General features: G+C 37.6%; 1 protein-coding gene across 1 annotated transcript in view; it reads left to right on the forward strand.

Annotated features, from left to right (window-relative positions):
- The window catches only part of SLC17A8 (solute carrier family 17 member 8), a 47,169-nt gene that overhangs the window by 22,518 nt on the left and 4,023 nt on the right, over window positions 1–20,628 (forward strand). Inside the window, exons 4-9 of the mRNA XM_074221068.1 lie at window positions 3,487–3,578; window positions 7,975–8,061; window positions 9,301–9,440; window positions 9,562–9,711; window positions 12,619–12,751; window positions 17,056–17,166. Coding sequence (XP_074077169.1) covers window positions 3,487–3,578; window positions 7,975–8,061; window positions 9,301–9,440; window positions 9,562–9,711; window positions 12,619–12,751; window positions 17,056–17,166 — 713 coding nt within the window. The remainder of the gene's footprint in view (window positions 1–3,486; window positions 3,579–7,974; window positions 8,062–9,300; window positions 9,441–9,561; window positions 9,712–12,618; window positions 12,752–17,055; window positions 17,167–20,628) is intronic.

The raw sequence follows: 20,628 nt of genomic DNA on the forward strand, positions 1-20,628 counted from the left end.
AATCTTTTTTTTTCTAACTGCCTTCCAGGACTTCCAGTTCTATCAGATACCTAAAGACAGCTATAACATTCTTTTTTTAAGCCAAGGATACAGAAAAAGGCAAAAACAATTAACCCCAAAGGCTCTGTCGACAGATTTCATAGTGTCCATAAACTCAAATGGACCAAAAAAAATGATTTGTTCATTTTCACTGGCAACTAATCAAAATTTAATATTTCTTTTTAAAAACATTATTTGGAGAAGGGATCCATAGACTTTACCACCATGACAAAGGTATCCATGACACCAAAAACTTTTAAAACACCTTCCTTAAGTCTTTTCTTCTTTTACTTTCTTATGAACCTTCTGAAGTCCTTGGCACCATCCTGGTTAATCTCCTTAAATACTCTCTGGCTTGTCTCCAGCCTTGCTAAAATAACATGGTGTCCAGAACTAACCCAACACTCTCAATGGGCTTTAATTGGAACAAATCACAATAAGAATTTCTCCTGAGCATAGTACATTGGACCTCTCTTAATACCATTTAAGATAATATTGTTGCTGCTGATTTGTTCCTTGGGTTCAGTTCTGCCCTGCAAAGAATTGTGACTCAGACTCAGGAATGCAAGTTTTGGAAAGAAAATAGAGATTTATTAAAGGAAGTTACAGCATATTAAGAAAGGGATAGAAAAGTTAGAAAGAGTTTAAAGAGAAGACCACGTGGATTGCTAGCTGGCCAGCATTCGGCATGAGACTGAAAGGTCAAAGAGAGGGAGCCCTCTCTTCCTTCCCCCTAAGTTCTCTCCCCAAGTCCATGGGAGGGGGTGGTCACCTGGGAGTGACCCAAGCCCCTCATTGAAGATTTTGCCTTTTGCAGAGGGGTCCCTTTTGGGTGGTCTTCCAGGACCTGTTCTTCCTGGCTTTCCTGGAAAAACAATGTAATCCAAGTTGAAGGTCAGGCCCTCAGGTGTGGCCTAAATTAGATGATAAAGGAAGGAAGTTTGTCTCCAACTGATCTCATCACCCCCTATGCCTACATTTCTCTGCATCAATATCAGCCAATTTTTTTTTTTGCACTCTTGTTTCAAAAAGAGTCTGCAGACCACTAACCCTGGCCCTCAGATATTTTTTTATCTGATCTTTTTTTAAAATTGAAATTGTATTTTATTGTTCCAAGTACTTGCAAAAGTAGTTTTCAACATTCATACATTTGCAGTTTTATGAGTTGCACATTTTTCAACTACTCTCTCTTCCCTCCCCTCTCCCCTTGGCAGTGAACAATCTGGTAAAAGTTGTATGTGTACAAATTGTGCTTAACATATCTCCATATTATATTGTGAAAGAGGAATCTTGCACTAAGGGAAAAGAAAAACAATGAGAAAGAAAAAAATATGAAAGTAGTTTCAAAAAATGAATATAGTATGCTTTGCTCTTCATGCAGACTCCAAAAATTTTTTTTGCTCTGGATGTGGATGATATTGTTCATAGCAGGTCTTTCAGAATTTGCAGGGGTCCAGCCTCTGCCGGGTCCTTGAAACCAGACAGGAGGGATAGAGTTGGCGAAATGAGTTGAGTCAACACAGGGGTAAAGGCAGGAGCAAGCTGACTGTTAGCTGCTTGGATTTATTTTTATAGTCTCAGAATGCATACATGAATATGCATCAAGCAAGCAAGCTAAGATCATTTCCTCGGTTACAAAAGTACAATTTTCATCATCAATCATATAATTCATGTGGTTTTAAGTTTAATCATGTGATTACAAGTTTAATTAATAATCATATAGTTAATTGATTTTTTATCCCTATTCAGACCATGATGACCTCAACCTGTCTGTTACCTTACTTATTACTACATTGTATAATTGTTAATTCATTTAAAGTTATTAATTAAGAAATTCTTTTAATGGAAAGTTTTTTTATATTTTCTGCATAAGTAATGTTTTTTGATACACTCCCTTAACAATCTATAGTGAGGGTCTTTATGCTTGTCCACCTATCCATTAACTCTGACAATAACCAATTTTTCTTTCAGGCCTTGTTGGTAGAAACCATGGTTTCTGTGACTTTATTCTTTCCCATGAAACTAAGGCTGTTAGAGTTCACACATTCGTCACCTATACTATTTTCTCACCATCTTTTTCATATATTCCTGTGTATGGTAAGGGGGGCAAAACCTATAAATATTGGTATTCATGCAATCCCTATATATATTGAAGAAGGAAATGTTGTTCCATCAGGCAGTGTGATTGCCATTAGTCTTCTTGCTGCGATGCTGTCAAACAGCTTAGAGACCCTGGCTCCCAACAAGGATTATCCTTGATCTCTGAATTGCTGGGATGAGCTGCATCAAATCTGATTTCTTCATCTTGAACCTCTAAACTTTTATTTCTTGAATCCTAATATAAATGGGGTTTTTAAAAATTTTATATTTAAGTTCATTCCTTTTTATGAGATTAGCCTAATATTTATTCAAGCCTGTTAAAATACTGTCAGATGTTTCCTCTGTTAACTATGGTTTTGGCTCTTTTCAAGTTTACATCATCTGAAGATTTGATGAGTATGCCATATTTATTTTTTCAAGTTATTAAAGTGGCTAAATAGCATGGGGCCAAGCATAAATCACTGTGGTCATCCTCTGGATATATTCTTTCTTGTTGATATCAACTCATTAAATCACCTTCTTGAACTAAAATTGAGGGTCATCCCACTTCCTCACACCAGATGACCTTGCTCTTCACTCTTGTGAAGACCTCTAAGTTCTTTTAGGTTCTTTTTTTTCCTTCTTCTTTTTTTTCCGCAAGACAGTGGGGTTAAGTGACTTGCCCAAGGCCACACAGCTAGGTCATTATTAAGTGTCTGAGGCCAGATTGGAACTTAGGTCCTCCTGACTCCAGGGCCTGTGCTCTATCCACTGTGCCACCTAGCCACCCCCTCTTTTAAATTCTTAATAACTAATTCCCTTAATTTTGACTTCATTTTCATTCCTGCCTAGTCTGCTCTCCATAGTCAGCTAATTCAACGATGCATTTGCTGTCTCCCTAGAATCTCTCGTCCTGTTGGCTTTTTGCTAATCCTACCTTGCCTATCCCCAGAGCTAGATAGCTCACACTGTATGACTTCATTTTAAGTCCTGATAGTTATTGAAGAAACTTGGGTCTTTGTGCTGGTGAGGTTTTCTACAGGGACTTAGCAAACTTCAGCTTGAACTCTTTTAATTGGCAAATCTGATGTTTTGTTTGTCACTTATTTGTCTCAAGTCGTTGCTTCATTCCTTTCCATTCTTCTTGAGCCTGGACCCTACCCTCAACTGACTCACTTAGCAGGTGACCTTGAACCTGCTGAGATTGAAGCTATTCCTTCTTCTGCTGTTCTCTACTGCAGACTCACTTTATGTTTTCACTTCCCATTTTTACAAGGTCCTTGCTTGTGTAAGAAGAGTTTGTTATCCCTGCTAAGATTTGCTTTCTTACCTGTGCTTTTGAGCCTATTCTCCTCCCAATTCTTTTAGGACCTTAGTGAGCAGAGCACTGGGCTTGGTGATAGGAACAGCAGGGTTCAAATGTGGTCTCAGATATGAAATAGCTGTATGTCTTCGGGCAAGTCTGGCTCTCTAACCTGCTTCTTCCTCTTCTGTAAAATGAAAGGGCAGATGTGATAGCCTCCTATATCCTTATAACTTCTAACCAAAAATCAGTAATTTAATAATAATAATTTAACTAACAATCTCAACAATAAATAAATAATAATTTAATCAATAGTAAATGATTTAAACAATAATAATTTAATTTTTAATCAGTAATCAATACTTTGTGTCATTATTTATGTCCCAGGGAAAGTCACTTAACTTTACTGGTTCTCAGTTTCCTCATGTAGAAATAGAGCTAAATGGCTTCTCCAATCCTTTCCAACTCTAAGTTTATTATGATCTGATGACAGAACTGTGTGAAATTAGTCAATTAACTTATCCTTTCTGGTTTTCAGTTTCCCATGTGTAAAAACACAGGGCCTCTGAAGTTTCTTCCAGTTCAGAAATCTATAGTCCATAATAATTCATTGTCCTTAATTCATGATTCTAATTGCTTCTCTGTTCATCTTTAGCATTTTCTTTTTACAATCTTCTTTTCATCTTCCTATAAATGCATACTAGTCTCTGCTATTCAGAAATTTCTTTATTTGCCTTGTCTAGATTTTCAAGTTATGCTTTTAAAGTTAGCCTTCATTTCATCGCTGAACTTCTATTATCTATAAAAAGTGTTTATTTTTAAGAGCATTTATTATCTTTTCCTCCTATAGTTCCCTCAACTGAACTGTAAAATGAAAAATAAATCCTTTATAACAAATGCAGGTCAGCTAAGGTAGCATAGTGGATAGAATGCCAAGTCTGGAAAAAGGAATAACTGAGTTTAAATCTAGCCTCAGACATTTACTAGTTGTGTGACCCTGGGTAAGTCATTTAACATTGTGTACTTCAATACTGTCATTTGTTAAAATGATCTGGAGAAGAAAATGGTCAACTATCCCAAATGGGATCACAAAGAATCAATTGAAGCAACTGAGTAACAACAGCAACAACCACCAAATGTGCTTATTCCAACAAAACTGATCTCCATATTGGCCATGACCAAAAATATAAATCTCAATATGTCTTTTAAGTCCATCTCCTCTTTGGCAGGAGGTGGTGATGTTTCTCATCTTTAGTATTCTGGACTCATGGTTTATTGTTGCTTTGGTCAGAGTGCATGAGTCTTTTCAAAGCTGTCACTGTATTGGCTAAATTGTTCTGGTTCTGCTCACTTTGCTCTTCATCTGTTCATAGAGCTCTTCCCAGTTTCCTTTGAAACTGTCCATTTCATCACTTCTATTGGCCACTGAGATTCCATTTCATACATATACCACAATTGGTTTAACCATTTCCCAGTAGGAGTTTATGATTTTTGACTACTGTCAAAAGAACTCCTTTCCTCTTTCTTTGATATCTTTGGACTATCGGCCTGAGAGATATCATTGGTTCAGATAGTACGAGCAGTTTGGTAACTTTGGGGTCATAGTTCCAAATGCTTTCCAGAAATTACATTTTGCTGGGCGGCTCCTCCAATTCTTGGTGTGTCCTAATTGTATGGTCTTTGACATCATGGTAGATATTCTGGTTCACGTGCTTCCTAGTTATATCTTTGGCAGAGGATTGGACCCTATTTAGAAGGACAGGCTTCATAATGATTCTTCTATCCAGTAACACCTGTGGGTCTATTTATCAGAGATCTTTGGCCTGAGATTTAGGCACCTGGGATCTTGGGATTTGCAATGAATTGATATATGAGGTTCGATCTGTGGAGGGGGTGGAGGGAAACAGTAAGTAAGACGAACAGTCTTGTTGCTGTTCCCTCTTCTAAAGCCATTTCTTATCCATAGTTATGGGGAAATCTCAGCGTAGATTTTCAATTGAGTTAATATTTATTGGAAGTTCACAGGATGCCTGTCATTAGAGTAGGAATGGTATTAGAGCACCGAAAACTAATCGGTGTAGGACTCCAATCTTGTCTAGACAAGATAAACAGCCTGAAGAGATAAGTATTTACCAGGTTAAGCAGGTTGCAATGGAAAGAGTATTTAGCTAAAGTTGGAGAGATGAATTTGATGAAGTAGATGAGGGCTCTGAACTGGGAGTAAGGAAGAATTGGGTTTAAGACTCACTCAAAAACTTCTGACTGTGTGATGACACTGAGAAAATAATTTAGCCTCTCTGTGCCTCAGTTTGCTTTTCTGTAAAAATGAAGGGATTAGAATCCCTGGCTCTCTCTAAGGTCCCTCACAGCTACAAATCTGTGAGATTTGAAAATCTTGACTCTATTACTTCATAGCTGTGTGACATTTGGTAAGACCTTTAACTGCTGTGGGCCTCAGTTTCTTCAACTGTAAAATGAGGAAGTTGAACTCAATGACCTCCACAGTGCCTTCCAACTATATGATCCTATGAACATTAATAAAATCCAAAGTTTGGAGCGGCCAGGTGGCATAGAGTACCAGCCCTAGTGTCAGAAAGAACCAAACTTGAATCTGGTCTCAGATACTGAATAGTTGTGTGACCCTGAGTCAGTCACTTCATCCTACTTGTCTCCCCTCAAAAAATAGTAATCAAAATTTATATAGGACTTTATTATTTGCACAGTATTTTCTGTTATCTCACTTGGTCTTTACTGTAGCACTGGGAAAAATGTAACATTATTATCCTCAATTTATAGATGAAGAAATGGACATAGATCTACAGATATGTATAGATCCTATGAATCTATAGATATGTATAGATAACATGATAACAACAAGTATTTTGTTGTTCAGTCATTGTTCAGTTATGTTTGGCATTTTATTCTTCAACTCCTTCTACAGATAAATTAGCTGAGGCAAACAGGATGACGTGACTTGCCCAGGGTCACACAACTAGTACGTGTCTGAGGCCAGATTTGAACTCAGGAAGGGTCTGGTGCTCTATCTCTTGTACCACTAGCTGCCCTTATCTGGTAAAACTGACTAAAATGATTTGTCCAAGGTCACACAGCTTGTGTCTGAGGCAAGATTCAAAACCAGGTTTTCCTGACTCCTAGTTAAGTGTGGTAGATATTACAATGCACTGCTTCTCATGAATACTGGTTGCCACAAGGGAAGGGAGTTAGTGCAGAAGATACCATTGGTGGGGGCATCCTAGGGGCAGGATGAGAAAGGAGAGGTGGAGTGGGATTGCCACTCAAAGGATGGGGAAGAAACCCTAGACACCCAGAGCCCTACCCCCTAAGAGCCAGTGAGGGGCTTTGTCCGTCTGCCTTGGTCCCAGTCGAGCACACCCTACTTCCCAACCCTATTTCTGGACTTTCTCCTCTCTCATTCAGTTAGGAATGGGCTGGTGGGTCGATGACCAGTCAAAATCTCCTCATGGAATCCTTGTTTGCTTACTTTAAGATTCTGCTGAATATCCTTTGGGAAATGGATCTCAAGGTTTATGGAATGGCAAAGGAAGATAAAGGGATTACTGTATACCTGTGATTTGTGAGACCACTATGAAGTTAGAGAAAAATTCTATGTTTAAATGTATGTGTCTATTTGATATTTTATTCTGTCTCTTCATGATCTCATTTGGGGTTTTCTTGGCAAAGACACTGGAGTGGTTTGCTATTTCCTTCTGCAGCTCATTTTATCGATGAGGAAAATGAGGCAAGCAGGGTGAAATGACTTTGCCAGAGTCATATAGTTAATACATAAAACCTACAGACTCCAGACCCAAAACTGAATCCAATTGTACCACTTAGCTATTCATATGTGCCTATGTACATATCTAAATATATTAAACTTAATATGGTAGTAACAAAACCTCTGTTTTTCTGTGCCCCTTTCTAAGTTCCCTGCTTTTCTCTTCTGTGTATTTTTCGAAAATGTTTCTTTGAAGTTTGTATCTGTAGTTACTTGGGCAGATGGCTTAACCTTTCTTGTTAGCAAATTTGAGCCACAGACACTTCTACTATCCATCTCATATGAGAAAATGTAAACCCTCTCAGTAGGGATTGTGTTTTAATTTTCCTTGAATCTTTGGAACTAGACACAGTTCCTAATGCATCTCAGATTCCCATTAATACAGTTTTTAATGTGATAATAAGTCACAATTTAACAATGTGATCTTCTGCTTGTATCCTCTTCTGAACTTCCTTTTGCTCTCTTCTGTTTATTCTTAAATGTTCATTTGACATTTTTATTTCTTTGCTTTTTTTTCCAAACACTTCCCCCCACCCCTTGAGGTGAATGGTATTTTAGAGACAGTGCTATCTATCCTTCCATCCCTGAAATCCTTCTCTAACGGCATCATGGGAGTTGACCTAGCTTGTTCTCCAGTATTCCAACCTTATTACTCAGAATTCAACCAGCCTTAGGTTTTATTGACCTGCCTCTATGTAGCTAAAAGGTGGCTAAAATTTTAGATGGTCAATGTTCTCCAATATTTTCTTGTCTGTAGGTTCATATGCTGGGGCAGTGGTTGCCATGCCATTGGCTGGAGTATTAGTGCAGTACATTGGATGGTCCTCAGTCTTTTATATTTATGGTAAGTTATTTTATTTCACAAGCTTATTTGTTTATTGGTACCCTTTCTGAGCTATTGTGGACTCAGAAAGATAGCTTCTTACTTGGTGTTTGTCTAAGATTGCACTCTTGGGAAAGAGGAATGGTTAAGAAAATTCAGGATAAAAAATGGAATAAATAGAATAAGCAAATTGTACCACCTACCCCCTAATTTAAAGCTTTGTATTTTAGACTTCAGAATTTTTGAAATGGATACAGAAGTGTTTTTATTTAAATATCAGATCATCAGAAATGAATATGATGTTTCCAAAAGGAAACGGTCATATGTTAGGGTACTATGAGCTCTGGCTTTCAGGGCACCTACAGGGGCCTTACTAAGAGAACAGGAAAGGCTTCAGTAGATATGGTCAAGGAAGCAATTGTTATTGATCTGATTACAGGGTTATGACAGTTTTGTGTTTTCTGTATCCAGAACTTCCAAAGGTTTGTATTATAGTCTGATGAATGAGACACTTCCCATGGACATGTGCATGAACACACACAACACACATACGCATAGATACATACATTGTAAGGAAATAGAGAGATACCCAAGGAAAGCCACAATGGTAACCAGTCTTTCTAGAGCTATATTCATCTGCTACAAAGAAGTTTCTCCTGGTTCTCTTATTTTTCTTCCTTCTTAGTCTGGAGTTAGGAAGACTCATTTTTATGAGTTCAAATCTACTTCAAACACTTACTAACTGTGAGAACCTAGGCAAGTCACTTCATCTGTTTACCTCAGTTTCCTTACTTGGAGAAAGATATGGCAAATGCTCCAGTATTTTTGCCAAGAAAACCCCCGATAGGGTCAAAACAGTCGGATATCACTAAACAACAACAAAGAGATCAGCAGCTTGGGAAATGATTTCTGGTTTTATAAGCTGCCTGCAGAATGGGGAGGGGGTAAGAGAGAGAGAGACAGAGACAGAGACAGAGACAGAGACAGAGACAGACAGAGAGAGAGAAAGACAGACAGACAAGACAAGACAAGACAGACAGATGGACACACTGGTTTCCTTTGTAAAGTTACGGGCAGCAGCTTCTACTTTCCTGTTCTCCAAACCAGCTGTCTTGGCTCTTTGATTTTTGTCAATACTGAAAAATTATTTGGGACACCTTTAAAGGTGTTTTCAAAATTGAATATTTAAGAGATGAAAGAAAATGAGAACTGAGCATTATTCTGTCTCTGAGAACAAACTGCCATTATTTTTCCACACAGGGATGTTTGGGATTATTTGGTATATGTTTTGGTTGATGCATGCCTATGAGTGCCCTGCCTCTCACCCAACTATCTCAGAGGAAGAGCGTACCTACATAGAAACGAGTATAGGAGAAGGTACCAACCTAATGAGTCTTGATGTAAGTATTCATAATCAAACTCTGACTTCTTCTCTAAAAGAATATCTCCTAATTGATCCCTAACTTCCTTGAGAGTGAGAGAATTCTCCCCATTAAAAACTGCATGATTTTTCTTTTCTAGAAATTCAATACACCCTGGAAACGGTTTTTCACATCAATGCCTGTTTATGCCATCATTGTGGCCAACTTTTGTCGGAGTTGGACCTTTTATTTGCTGTTGATCAGTCAGCCTGCTTACTTTGAAGAAGTCTTTGGTTTTGCAATAAGCAAGGTAAATGCAAGTAGAGTCTTAGTATATTATTCTGGGAACCATTTGTAGCTAACCCAGGGCAGAATCATCTGAGACTTATCCTTTGGAGCAGTCAACTTTCTCTGCCTTGGCTGTCTGATGATGATGATGATGATACTGATGTTTGTCCTTCGTAATCAAGATGATCATGTGATCATATGTATGATGACGTGACTTGTACAATTATGTTTATTATAATGAGGGGAATATTGTACAGAGACATCCTTCAGGGGTGGCTAGGTGGCGCAGTGGAGAGAGCACCGGCCCTGGAGTCAGGAGGACCTGAGTTCAAATCCAGTTTCAGACACTTAATAATGACCTAGCTGTGTGGCCTTGGGCAAGCCACTTAACCCCATTTGCCTTGAAAAAACCTAAAAAAACAAACAAACAAAAAACCAAAGACATCTTTCTCATTTGCCTGTCTGGGCTGTAAAGGTTTACCCTTGGGACATTTGGGTCCAGAAGATCTAGATTCAGGTCTTAGTTGCTTCTTTGGCAATGTGACTCTGAGCAAACTACCTAACCACTATGAGGTTCAGTTTCCTAATCTGTAAAATAGGAATACTAATTCCTGTATTACTGTCCTCACCAGCTTGCCATGAGGCTCTATTGAGATAATAGGGGCTTTGTTAATTCTGAAATACAATATAAATGCTACCTATAATTTGATTAAATAGAAAGAAATCTGGATTTTGATTTTTTTTTAGCTTTTTTTTTTTGCAAGGCAATGGGGTTGCCCAAGGCCACACAGCTAGGTCATTATTAAATGTCTGAGGCTGGATTTGAACTCAGGTCCTCCTGACTCCAGGGCCGGTGCTCTCTCCACTGCGCCACCTAGCCACCCCTGGATATTGATTTAAAGGACCAAGGTTTAGATTCCAACTCTGCCATTTACTATCTTTATGACCTCTGGACAAATTCCCTTAACTTCAGTGGGCCTCAGTTTCTTGAATTCACTTTCCAGGTTGAAATCTGTGTTCCTCTAATCCTGTGGAGATGGCTTAAACCCTGAAGGAAGAGAAGAATTTCAGCAGGGGCAAACAAGGAACAAGTGTGTTCCTTGTCATGAGGGACAGGCTATACAAAAGTATGGATGTGGGAGAAAGTATATCAAGTTTGGGAAATTTTTATTGATATCTTATGTTTATATATAATCTATATTTCTACATGTTTTATTCCCTCCTTCTCCTTGCAGAGAGCTGACACTTATGGTAAATAATCCAAAAAAAAAAAAGGAATAAACTGCAAAATTAGCCAACATATCAAAAAAGTCTGATGTACAGACAGTGCTCCATATCATAACGTAATCTCTCACTTATGCAAAAGAAGTGGAAGATGGGGTTGGAGGGGAAGATATATTTTCAAACCTCTTTGTGAATTTTGGGTCATAATGTTTTAAAATGTATTTAGTTTTGAATTTTACAATACCCCTCCCCAATCTCGCTTCCCTCCCCCCACCCCCCACAGAAGGCAGTCTGTTAGTCTTTACGTTGTTTCGTGGTATACATTGATCTAAAGTTGAATGTGATGAGAGAGAAATCATATCCTTAAGGAAAAAATAAAATATAAGAGATAGCAAAATTGCATAATAAGATAACTTTTTTTTAAATTAAAGATAATAGTCTTTAGTCTTTGTTCAAACTCCACAATACTTTGTCTGGATACAGATGGTATTCTCCATTGCAGATACCCCAGCACTGATGGAATGAGCAAATCCATTAAGATTGGTCATCAACCCCATGTTGCTGTTATGGTGTACAATGTTCTGGTTCTGCTCATCTCTCTCAGAATCAGTTCATGCAAATCATTCCAGGCTTCTCTGAATTCCCCTTCTTCCTGGTTTTTTTATTTTAGATTTTTGCTAGGTAATGGGGTTAAGTGGCTTGCCCAAGGCCACACAGCTAGGTCATTATTAAGTGTCTGAGACCGAATTTGAGCCCAGATACTCCTTACTCCAGGGCCAGTGCTTTATCCACTGCTTTATCCACCCCATCCTGGTTTCTAATAGAGCAATAGTGTTCCATCACATACATATACCACAGTTTGTTAAGCCATTCCTCAATTGATGGACATTCACTCAATTTCCAATTCTTTGCCACCACAAACAGGGCTGCTATGAATAGTTTTGTACAGTGATGTTTCTACCCTTTTTCATGATCTCTTCAGGGTAAGGACCCAGTAGTGGTATTGCTGAATCAAAAAGGGTATGCACATTTTTATTGCCCTTTGGGCATAATTAGTTTGGGTCATAATTTTGCAACATTTGTTTTCTACAATTTTGTTGTTCTTTCTGTTGTAATCATTATATTTATATATTGTTTTCTTGATTCTACTTACTTTCCTCTGAATCAAGTCATATACATCTTTTCCATACTTCTCTGTATTCATCACATTCACCATTTTACAGCACAAAAGCTAATAATAATAACATTTATAAAGTGTTTTTTGTGTATCGGCCACTGTGCTAAGCAATTATTATTATCCCTAATTATTATTTCATTTCATCCTTACAAGAAGCCTGGGAGGTATTATGCTCATTTTACAGATGAGAAAACTGAGGCAGTCTGAGATTAAGTGACTTGCAAGAGTCACACAGCTAGTAAAGAAGGAGTTAGGTTTGAACTCAGAACTTCTCATTATATTCATGGACCACAGTCCTTTTAGCGTGTTATCAATCAATGAGCTCCTGCTTTGTTTGCAGTTCTTTGCAAAAAATTGTTCTAAGTTTTGTTGTTTTTTTTTAATTGATGTTCCTGTTGCAATCCTTGCCTAATAATGGAATCTGATTTGCTTTGTCACAACTAAAGAAATACAGGATAATGAAATGGTTGAATGAAGAAGAAAATAGAGTAGATCTAAATAAGAATAATTGATTCTTTTTTATTCCAGGTTGGCCTTTTGTCTGCAGTCCCTCATATGGTCATGACAATCATTGTACCCATTGGAGGACAGTTGGCTGATTATTTAAGAAGTAGGAAGATTTTAACAACGACAGCTGTACGGAAAATCATGAATTGTGGAGGTATTGTGAATCCATTAGATATTTCATACAAGTAAGGCAGGAAGAAAATTATCTTAATTTAATTATAAAACATTATGAAAATTATATAATGTATAATAATAAAAAAATCTCTCAATGGTTGTTAACCATAGACCTGAAATGAAAGCCCATCTCTTTATCAGAACATTCTCACAATGATGCTAAAGGGGCTAAGTGAGCAAACAGATCATGAATATTCTAGGCTATTTTCCATGTGAAATGATAACTGTACATTCCCACTGTATCTGGGTGCCCTTTCAAATCTCATGTTTCTATGATCTATATTGCACAGGTAGTAAAATCCTAGAAGTAATACCTCTCTGGACTGATTCATTCCTAACAGGAAGTTACATTGTGATGTTCTGGAGAGGAATTTTAGTTGGCTCCACATTTCCTAAAAAATTAGTAAACAGTAAACCGTTGTTATTGATGACTGTTTCCAACTCCCTGGAAAATTGGTCTCTCTTCTTTCTTCTCACAGGCAACAATAACTATTTTGTTGTTATCAATGTTGTTCAGTCGTGTCTGACTCTTTCTGACCCCAATTGGGGTTTTCTTGGCAAAGACACTGGAGTAGTTTGCCATTTTCTTCTCCCTCTCATTTTGTTTTGTTTTGGGTTTGTTTTTTTTTTTTTTTGCTAGGCAATGGGGTTAAGTGGCTTGCCCAAGGCCACACAGCTAGGTAATTATTAAGTGTCTGAGGCTGGATTTGAACTCAGGTACTCCTGACTCCAGGACTGGTGCTCTATCCATTGCGCCACCTTACCACCTCCCTCTCATTTTGTTGATGAGAAACTGTAGCTAATTGGGTTGAGTGACTTGCCCAGATTCACTAGTAAGTCTCTGAGGCTGGATTTGAACTCATGTCTTTCTGGTTCTGAGTTTATCCAAGGCACTACCTAGTTTCCCTGAAACAATAACTTAGAGCAAATAAGATACCCTAGAGCAAATTGTTTGCTTCTATCTTGTCCTCTGAGACATAATTAAGATGCCTTGCCCTCCACATTGAATTTAGAAGATGCTGAAGGCACTTCTAATTTTCTAGTAAGACTTCAGCATAAATAATTATATAAATAAAATTTTAAAATAATATAAATTTATTTTAAAAAGCAGAGTTTAGTATAAATAGTTAGTTGTAATAGGAAAATACCAAGCTGGTGGACTGGAGTGATCTCTCCCCCCATCCTACCCTTTCCCCTACTCCTCCATAACTGCTTTGTGCCGGTGTGCCAGCATCTCTGTCCCTGCTTTTCAAGTGATTTATCCCACGAAGTTTTTAGTTACTTGCCCAGGCAAAACAAAATAAAACAAAATAGCTAATAATCACTGTCTGTGTCCTCCAGATAATGATGATGATAATAAAAGCATAAATTTTATATAATTTTAATATATGTTTTATAATTTATATAATATATAAATTTGTATATAAATTACATAGAACATGTATATAATTTATATAATTTGTAAATAATTTGCAAATAAATTACACAATTTATTATAACATAATAAAATCCAACAGTTATATGGTGCTTTAAGATTTGCAGTATGGCTTATATCCATAACCTCATTTGATTCTCACCACAACCCTATGAGAATAATGCCGTAATTATTCCCATTTTAAAGATGAGAACACTAATGCTGGTAGAGATTAAATGACTTGTCCAGGATCACACAGTTAATAAGTGTCTAAGGTAGGATTTGTTCTCTGATTTCTTGACTTCAAGTATATAACACTTTACTCACCAGCTGAATTTCAACAGAGCCTTTCTGGTCTAAAACATTGTCTATAGTTTTCTCTACTTTACCCTGGCTCCAATGAACATGGACATTTCAGTTGGAGTTTTAACAAGTGCATTGGATAGACCTCTCTCTGGACATTGAGCCAGGAAGACTTGTGATCCTGGGCAACTTCACCTCTATCTGCCTCAGTTTCCTTTACTCTAAAATGGGAATACTATCACCTATCTCATAGGGTCCTTGTGAAGATCAAATGAGAGAACATGTAAAGTTCCTTTCAAAGTGTGAAGTGCTGTATGATATTATTTTTGTTGTTATTGCCATTATTCTCATTAAGCAAATGGTCTTGTCTCTCACCTTGTCAGCTGCTACGGGGTTAGCCTCAGTCTATTTCAGTTCAAATTAGGCTTTTCATTATCAAATGACAAAATTTCTAAGCTTCCATTTTTTTGAATATGATTTCATTTGGAATGTCTCTTCCCATTGATCTTTCTCAACTCTCTGGTTTTTACCCTAAGGTTAAGGCCACCCAGTCTTAATGGAAATATTGTATCTTCCCATGTCTATCTGGGACAAGACAAGGAGATCCAAGCAGACAAGTTGCTAACATGCTTTTGAAAACTCAGCTAAGTGTCTGGCAGCAATACCATGTTGGGTTGGTTTTTTTTAGGTTTTTTTAGTGGTTTTTTTTGTGGTCAAATGATAAATCAGTTCTCCTTCCTGCCTTGATTTTTATACAACTGCTACACCTGAGAATTAACTATTCAAAAAATTCCAGCTTCTGGTCTTACAGGGATGGAACAGTGAGCAGATGTGTTTAGATTGCCCCTTGTCCAAAGCAGCTGGAGGAGGCTGGAGTTGAGAATTAAATCTTTTGGGCAACCTTCCTATTAAAAGAGAAAATGAAGGTTCCAAAAAGATTATCATCTCCAATACACATGTAGGCAGAATTTATTGTATTGAGCATTTTATTTTAAATAAAACATATGTATTCCTTGGTGGAACAACTGATATTCATATATAAGGTGCTTTATAAATCTGATGGAACAATATCACAATAGCTATGATTATACACATAGGGATCTATGACTGACCTGAAATGGACCCCCAAAAGATATGAATTTCCTCATTTGTAAAATACTGGAGTAATCTAACAGTCAGAGGTAGTGTTGTATCCTTCTTCCAAAATTCTTTAATATCCATTATAGTTAAAATGTCTTCCCTTTGCTAATCTAAATTCATATCATTAATTTTGAATCAGATTTCATTTTTTTTCTAGCCTCAAAAATAGTAGGAAGGCAAGCATGATGCTATGGAAAGAGGATGGTTTTTAGAGTCAGAAGATCAGAATTTGAATCTTGACTCTGCCAAAGTGACATATGATTTTGGATACATTACTTCACTTCATCTCAGTTTTCTTATCTGTAAAATGATGGGGGTTGGATTAGATGACCTTGAAGGTTTCTGAATCTATGATCCCAAATTTCTTAACTTTCATGAGCCTCAGTTTATTCATCTATAAAATGAAGAAATTTTACTACATAGTGTCTAAGGTTCCTTCCAGACCTGAATTCTTTGAGGTGACACATCATGTTGGACTTTACATCTTGGCATCATATTCCTGAAGATGATGATAAGGTCCCTCTCTGTTGATAGCAGCTTAATGAGTGAACTGGAAAGGATCCTTTTTTATTTGTTTCTCTGTGTGAAGTAGATGTGTCATAGGAGAATAAAAGTTGACCTCGTACTTGTGATTTTTTTTTTTGAGATACTCTGGATTAAGTGACTTGACCAGAATCACACAGCTAATAAGTGTCTGAGGTCAGATTTGAAGCTAGATCCTCATGGGACAAGACTGGGCTTGTGTTTTTTAAAAGAAATGATTGTTTCTTTAATGGTATTATAAATTCTGGTTTCTTCAGAAACATGGTGTTGTTGCTGTCAGATAGTTAGCTGAGTTAGCTGAGCAGATTAGCAACTTGAGTCCTTGGATATCTTTGTCTTGTCCCAGATAGACATGGGAAGATACAACATTTCCATTGAGACTGGGTGGTCTTAGCTTTAGGGTAAAATCAGAGAGCTGAGAAGCCAAAATTCTGCTTTTCTCCATCCTCCATCCTTCCCAGTGACACTGAATTAGGACTGATTTTCCATCATTCTTCTGCTTCAAATCCTTCAGTACCCTGTTGCTAAGATTGAAGAGTCTCTTCCTCAGGTGGGCTTTATGATGAATTTTGTGGCCAGACTGACTCTCACAGACCAAGATCTAGAGGGAATGGCATCTGTGACAATGAAGAGAATATTTCCACCAACGACTCATACAATTGAAGTATGCACGTTAAGCATTTGGAAATTGAATAGGAGGCTATCCAGCTTCTGAGTATAAGAAACTTATGAAGACTAACATGTTTAAGGAGTTAGAGTTTATGGTTCATATGTAATACCTGTGTGGGCATATTAACATGATGCATGATGACAACCCATACTTAGATTACTTGGGATTCAATGAAATTTACTCCTCCCCTCACTTTTTTTTTGCCCATTTGCAGGTTTTGGCATGGAAGCAACGTTACTCTTGGTGGTTGGATTCTCTCATACCAAAGGTGTGGCCATCTCCTTCCTGGTGCTCGCAGTAGGATTCAGCGGCTTTGCTATTTCAGGTAAAATATTAGATTTTTATGGAGATGGGCTTTATTTGGAGCGATGAGTTATATCCTTTGTGACACTGGTGGGGAGAAGTTGAAGATTTAGGAGAATGGGAACTCAACAGAAGGCTTGCCTGTTCTTCATTTCCAGGTATATTTAGAAATAATTTATTTGAAAAAGAGACCTTGTCATTCTGTGTGGCCTTCAAACTTAATATGAGTCCACTACTAATATAATATGGCAGCCAAAAAAATTAAATATGATTTGAGACCACAGACTTAACCACAGCATTTAAGAGTGGGTACTCAAGAGGCTCCTTGGTATAGCAGATAGGACACTGGTCTTCAAGAGAGAAAGTTATATTTTCAAATTCTACTTTAGACATTAGCTATGTTAATGTGGACAAGTCATTTAGTCTCTCTATGTCTCAGTTTCCTCATCTGTAAAATAAGGGGAGTGAGGTAGAATTGATGGCTTCCAAGTTCTCCTCTTGTTGTAAATTTATGATTTTATGCCATCATCATCCTGAGAAGAATCATCCTCCAAATTACCCACCAGTTGATCTTCCAACCTCTGCCTGAAGACTTCCAAAAAAGGGGATTCCAGCCCTTCTAGAGACAACCCTCTTCTACTGTTGGACAGCTCTTACGGTTACAATGTTTTTCTTAACATCAACTCTAAATCGATCTCTTTGAGGCTTCCATCTAATGCCCTTATTTCTCTCCTCTTGGGAGAACAAATGAAATTTAATCCTTCCCCACATGATAGACAGCTGTTACTCCCATCCTCCCCCACTCCCAGCCTTCTCTCCCAGATAGTTAGTTGTTTAAACAGTGTGAGGGAGAGTTAAAGCTTCACATGCTCTCTCCAAGTCTGGCCATATTACACAATTAAGTCCAGTTCTGATCATTATATTTCTTTGGGTTTTTTTTAAAGGTTTTTGCAAGGCAATGGGGTTAAGTGGCTTGCCCAAGGTCACACAGCTAGGTAATATTTAAGTGTCTGAAGGCAGATTTGAACTCAGGTACTCCTGACTCCAGGGCCGGTGCTCTATCCACTGTGCCACCTAGCCACCCCCTGAGCATTATATTTCAAAGAGACACTGATAATCTGGTCGTGTCTAGAGGAGTGAAGTCATCATGATAAGGGGACTTGGATGGGGTGATTTCCCTGGTGCTTGGTCCATAGTAATTTTTTAATAAATGCTCATTGATTGGCTGATTTATTAATTCTAAGGTTCTGTTATCGTTCTAACCAATGATTTGTAAATTGAAGGGATTAAGAATATTTAGAGAGAAGAGGCTTTATAAAATGGATAATTATTTTGTTACTCTCTTCAAATATATGAAAAGTGATTACAGGGAAGAAGATTCAGAAAAAGGAGGACCAGGTTTTTTAGATTTTTCAGGAAGGCAGAGTTGGCTTAATATAAGGAAAAATGTCCTGATAATTAGAGTTGTCCCAAAATGAAAAGGTCTGCTTTGGGGAGTAGTGAGTTCTCAAGCTTAATAAATGCTCAATGAAGGAAGAGATAGTGGTTTGGGTGATCTCTGAGGTCTTCTCCAGCTTTTGGATGCTGTGAAAAGCCGAATGACGTAGATGGCCTCACACTCCATGATTACTTGGTGATGCAGTAGAGATTCATTTCCTGTGTTCAGAGATATCATTTTGTGCATGCTTGCAGCACTGAGAAGTCAGAGTTACGCAGAATTATAATCAGAGGGGGGAAAAACACAACTTCAGAGCTGAATTGGGGCCAGTGGCCACTGGGAGTGTAGGACAGATGAGGCTTGGTTTAGGCCTTTAGATGAGCAGCAAGAAATTGGGACAAGATGGAACAGGGTCTTCAAGTGACTAGACATGGGGAACTAAAAGGAGACATGGATGTAACAGAGAGAAGGTGGCCTAGAGGATAGAATACTGAACTTTGAGTCAGGAAGGATTCAAATCTTGACTTTAGTTTTGTGACCCAGGGTAGTTGAGTGGCACAGTGGATAGACAGAGTACTAGACTTGGGTTTAAGAAGACCTGAGTTCACATCTTTCTTAGACACTAAGTAACTAGGCAATTCACTTAATCTCCCTCAGCCTCAGTTTCCTCATCTGTAAAACAGGGATAATAATGTCATCTATTTAACTCACTTGGTATTTATTAGAATCAAATAAGATTTATATAATGTATACATATACATTATGTAAATAAGATATATATATATACTTTCCAAACTATAAAGCACTATATATTAGTTATTAATATTAATATTGTTGTTTCAATCAATACTTTGCAACAACTTGGATCCACAAGCATGTCTCTGGGAAGATAAGTTATACAGCAGGGGTCCTAAATCTTTTTTTGTGTTTCTTGAATCTCTTTTGGCAACCCAGTAAAGCCTATGCACTCCTCAGAATCTTGTTCTAAATGCAAAAAATTAGTAGACACCTTGGTAGTCTCTGGACCCCAGGTTAAGAACTCTTGCTTTGGATGGTTTGTGATTTGATTCAGAGGAATTTTCCCTGTACAGATGAAAATCCCATCATGTCTTTGATGTTATGATGTACATTTGTGATTGTGTAATGGTGTGTGAGATAAGAAGGAGATGGGTCCCATTTTAGGAAACATTCCACAAATAGACTTCTTGAAATTCTTCTAATAGAAAGACAGGATGCACGTCATACCCTGAAGAATCTGCAATTTATTCTGTGTAGGTAATACTTGGTATAGAAAATTATTCCTTTCATACCAATTGCATCTAAGACAAATCTTAAGAGTGATTCTAATCAGGGACCATTGCTTCTGGAGGCAGAAGAACAGAGTTTAAATCCCATTTCTAATGTTTAATGTCTATATAACTGTGGACAACAAATCATATAACCTCCTTGGGACTCAGTTTCCTCATCTGGAAAAGGAAGAGGTTGGTCTAGATGGTCTTTAAGCTTCCCTAAAACTCTAGATTATGACCCCATGACCTTTCACGGACTTAGTTTCTTCATGTATAAAATAAAATATTTGGTTTAACTGACTTTTGAGGTCCCTTATGACTTATCTGTGACCCTGTGACTTGCTCATTGAGGTCAACCAGCCAGAAAGTATCAGAGAATTGGAGCCCAAATCCGGCTCTCAATACACTGCAATCTACTGCTTCTTGATGACAAAAATAGATTCTCAGTCTATGAAGAGGGGTGGGCCTCTTAGCAAATATTCATTCTATCCCCTAATTTTATGAATAAGGCCCAGAAAGTGACTTGCCCAAGATCATATAAATAATAAGAGATATAAACTATATCGAACCTTAACTTGTTGAGATATGCCTTCTAACCCTCTTGTCGATGGTAGGAAGGCAGGTCTGGGGGCCTATTCAACCAAATATTTATCAATACCTCTGAATTCCTAATGGTTTAATCCCCTCCAAGTTCCAGGGGATATGCTGCTAAAATCTCAAAGCCTTTCTTTGTGTTATCTCCAACCAAAAGCAAATG

The sequence above is a fragment of the Macrotis lagotis genome, chromosome 2 (assembly GCF_037893015.1).
Source record: "Macrotis lagotis isolate mMagLag1 chromosome 2, bilby.v1.9.chrom.fasta, whole genome shotgun sequence".
NCBI lineage: Eukaryota > Metazoa > Chordata > Mammalia > Peramelemorphia > Peramelidae > Macrotis > Macrotis lagotis.